Source organism: Triticum dicoccoides, chromosome 7A (assembly GCF_002162155.2).
Source record: "Triticum dicoccoides isolate Atlit2015 ecotype Zavitan chromosome 7A, WEW_v2.0, whole genome shotgun sequence".
Taxonomy (NCBI): domain Eukaryota; kingdom Viridiplantae; phylum Streptophyta; class Magnoliopsida; order Poales; family Poaceae; genus Triticum; species Triticum dicoccoides.
The window spans coordinates 525,832,729-525,836,789 of NC_041392.1; the positions used below are offsets into that span (position 1 = coordinate 525,832,729).

Sequence of the window (4,061 nt, forward strand, 5' to 3'; positions counted from 1 at the left end):
ATATGAGATGCCTATTTATATAGATAACAATGAGATGTTGAGTTTTGTAGAGATATATGATTTGTTTTTTTAGATATATATATATTAGATGCTGATTTTATTTGAAATATTAGATGTTGAGTTTATTTGAACACATATGACATATTCATTGTGTGAGAAGGAGATGTTGAGATTCTTGTAATTGAACACATATTAGATGTTTAGTGTATACCGATATTTGAGATGAAGATGAACTCATATATGTTTATTGTTTGAACTTTGTAAGGATGGTTTGGCTTCTCGACGATGTCTACGACACGAAACACCGGGCCTACATGATGCGCGAGAAGGAGATGGTAATAACGAGTAATCTAAATATTTTGCCTTAAGTTGAAATTTACATGCCCTAAGATTTGTCATTACTTGTTTTTTGCAGAAGCTTGAACCTTTGAAGATTCGGTATCACGGGGTCTCTGGTCCTGCCATGCCTTACGATGAGCGGTACACACCGTACATCAAGCAGGCAGGACTACTCTCGTGGATTCAGTTGGTCAGCCGGTCCACGCCGAATCTGAACGCTCCACTGGTGTCCGCTCTTGCTGATCGGTGGAGGCCGGAGACGCATAGTTTCCATCTTCGGACTGGGGAGATGACCGTGATGCTCGAGGATGTCTTGTTGATCACCGGTCTTGCTATCAACGGGATGCCTCTCTGTATGAGCACCGATTCTGATGGGTGGCACGAGCAGATGATTGCTCTTATCGGTATGGCTCCTACCGAGGCTGAGGCTGATGTAGAGGAGGGAGAAGAGAAGAAGAAGAAGGAAAGGAAAGCAGCCGGAGCTGCTTTCACGTGGATTCAAACTCACTTTGCGACGTGCCCTCCGGATGCCATTGATGACGTGATCCAGACACATGCTCGTGTCTACATGTGGTATGTTGTGTCGAGGACTTTGTTTCCTGACTCCACTGGCAAGAACGCTCCATGGATGTGGCTGAAGGCGTTGACCGTCTTCGATAGCAAATGGAGCTGGGGTTCAACGACTCTTGCCTACTTGTACCGACAGGTAGTTGGTCTGTTTTGTGATCAACTCATTTCTTCATTAGCAATGCAAGCTTGATGTAAAGTTAACATTGTTTTTCTTTCATATGCAGCTGGACGATGCGTGTTGCAGGATCACAGGTAGTGCAGGCATTGGTGGTAATATGCTTCTACTTTTTGTATGGAGCTGGGAGCGTCTGCCTGTTGGATGCCCGAAGAGCGCCAGGTTTAATCCTTGGTATGAAGATGAAGATGACGAATTACGGCGCCCCACTTGGGCTTACAAGTGGGATGTGGTTTCCGAGATGACGAACGATGTCAATCTCATGTACCAGAAGTACGTTACCGAGTTGGACACGATTACGCCTGAGCAGGTAACGAGGTCATTACTTCAGTCATTTCTCATGTTTGCCTGAAAAAAATTCACCAACTTTGCATTGTTGCCCTATTTCATAGGTGGAATGGAAGCCATATGGCGTCGATGACAGACTTGGGTACACCCCGGAGTTTACCATCACCCCGATGTGCTTGCGGGATAGGGATCTCTGGCGTATGCGGTGCCCACTGATATGCAACTGGGCTGTTGAGTTTCATTTGCCACATCGCGTGTGTCGTCAGTTTGGTCTGTTCCAGCCTCACCCGCCGGAATGGGTGGATACGGACAAAGCACTTCATAGGTAAGAGAGCATGAACCGTATTGACTAAGCATCGTCACTCCTTGATTTTGCTAATGTTTGGTTTTGTACCATGCAGGTTGGACAGGAGAAGGCAGCGGAAGATAAAGGACTGGGACAAGCATCATGCTTCGTACGTTACCCGCTTCCAGCTTTGTGTGGAGGAAGCTCGTAGCAGTGCATGCGCCAAGCTTTGTGAGCATAGTCCACTTGCTTTTGATAACTACATACGATGGCTTCTTGAAAATACTCGAGTTGAGATATGCCCGCCGGCATATAATGAGGATATTCTTGAAGAACCCGTAAAATTTGAGAATCTATCAAAGGGGAAGTACAACAGAGATGTCAGGGTAGGGCATGGAGTCCCTGCTGTTCCGGTGATTAACTATGTGGTAAAGTGTTTCTTCTTTACTTTCCTGTTGGCCGTATTACACATGTTTGAATGGCTAACGTGTTCATTCTTTCTCATCCGCAGCGCACCGAGATCAAGAAAGCAGCTGATGAGAGCCAGTCTATTCTGGAGGAAACACCGATTGGAAAAGGCAATGATGATGGTTCACTACGAGCATTCCTCAAGGTACAAATCGCATTCACTATGAGAGGTAGTCTATGTTGCGGAGTTTCATATCTTCCACACTTGTTCATGTTACAACGTCAGGCTAGGAAGTTAAGGCGGTTATCGAATCTTCTCGGTTGCCGTGATCCCGAAATTGATGAACCATCTGCCTCTAGGTCTGGTACACCATCAGACCCCTCATCTCACCATCAGAGGGACGATGTGAGTTCCTCATATGCTTATCAGGATGATGAGGGTGCGGTCACCCAAGAGATATGACTAATCCTTTAGATGTGATTCTCACTTGATTACGACGTCGGTCTTCACCATATTGTTTGATTGTGTGATAGGGCGATGAGCTTGATGATGACATGACTTTGGCGGACGCTCAACTTCGGTCCCCATATGTGTTCAAGCCTAGGCAGCCCAGACGCCGGTACACACCCAACGACTTTGTCAACAGAGGCAACCCAAAGGTGGTCGTAGGGACCTCGCGGATGGCTAGCTTGGATCATGAGGCGGAGGCGGAGGCAGAGGGGGAAGTGCAGGAAGAGGAGCTCGTCCACCCAGGAAGAAGAAGATTGCCTGCAGGCGTGGCACCAGGAACACGCGCGGAAGGCATTAGTGTTTGTTACTATGGAAGTGCTCTCTTGTAGCCGTTTCGTTAGGTTGATGAACTTGTTGGGTTATGTTATATGTTGGTGAACTCTTACTATTGTGGTATTTGTGTTTGCGAACTAATAGTAACGTTGAATTGTCCTAAATGATGTGATGTTCAAGTTATTAGTTGTCTTTGTTCAGTATTTGTCCTAAATGATGTTGTCTTTGTTCAGTTGAATTGTTCAGTATTTGTATTTGCCAAAATGGAATCTGTTTCTGCAGTTTGGCAATTAACAGCACTGCAGCGCCTGACAGTCAGGCGCTGCACTGTACTATGCAGCGCCCAACACCTAGGCGCTGCACCTCACAGTGCAGCGCCCGTCTCATAGGCGCTGCTTCACTGGCCATGGCTACCCATAGGGCCACAGAAGGCTTTGAGCACTGACGATCCACGAAAATTACCAAGTCATAGTGCAGCGCCCCAGAGCAAGGCGCTGCACTTTACAGTGTGACGCCCGTCTATTCGGCGCTGCATAGAACAGTGCAGCGCCTTTGTTCTGGGCGCTGCACGGTTGTTTACTGCAAAAACAGAGTTGACAACACATTCATTTCACCGGAACATCATAATACTTACAATGACTGCATCATCATAGCAATTTGAACAGACAAAAATTTTATGGCGACGAGTTCATAACTTAAGACAATTCAAACATTACTATGACATGGTTCACGACACATTCATTACAAATGACAAATGGCAGCTTGCCCTAGAAGATAGTTCACCAACATCTCACATGCCCTCACAAGTTCACGACGAGTGCACCGAAGCGAAGTCCCTACTGAGTAGAGCGAGGCCATTTCCCCTTCTTGTCACGGGCCGAGTCCTCCTCTTGCGCCTCGCGAGCCTTTGCAAGCTTTCTTGCCCTCTCCTCCTCATGAGCAAGTTTCGCTTGGCGTGCCCTCTCCTCCTCTCGTTTCTTCCGCTCCATCCTCTCCTTCTGACGACGCTCTTCCCCCAAGCCTCCTCGAAACGATTCTTCGAACCGCCGTTGCCGCCTAAGACAATCTTGGTATTGGTCCTTTTTGACATCTTCTGGCACTTCAAGATCTATCCACGTGAAGTACTTGCATAGAGGAGGCGGTGACTGCATACAAAATTTTTGTTAGTGTTGACACACATTTGATAGTAACATTTTACTTCTCGAGCTTAC

The 4,061-nt window shown here is 46.7% G+C and overlaps 1 protein-coding gene across 1 annotated transcript; it reads left to right on the forward strand.

Annotated features, from left to right (window-relative positions):
* The first annotated feature begins 266 nt into the window (after window positions 1-266).
* Window positions 267-3,239, forward strand: LOC119333592. Its single transcript, XM_037606443.1, has 8 exons — window positions 267-335; window positions 416-529; window positions 761-1,045; window positions 1,134-1,394; window positions 1,654-1,697; window positions 1,900-2,086; window positions 2,610-2,726; window positions 3,084-3,239. The coding sequence occupies exons 1-8, from the start codon at window positions 267-269 to the stop codon at window positions 3,237-3,239; spliced, it is 1,233 nt and encodes a 410-aa protein (XP_037462340.1).
* Window positions 3,240-4,061: the final 822 nt, after the last annotated feature.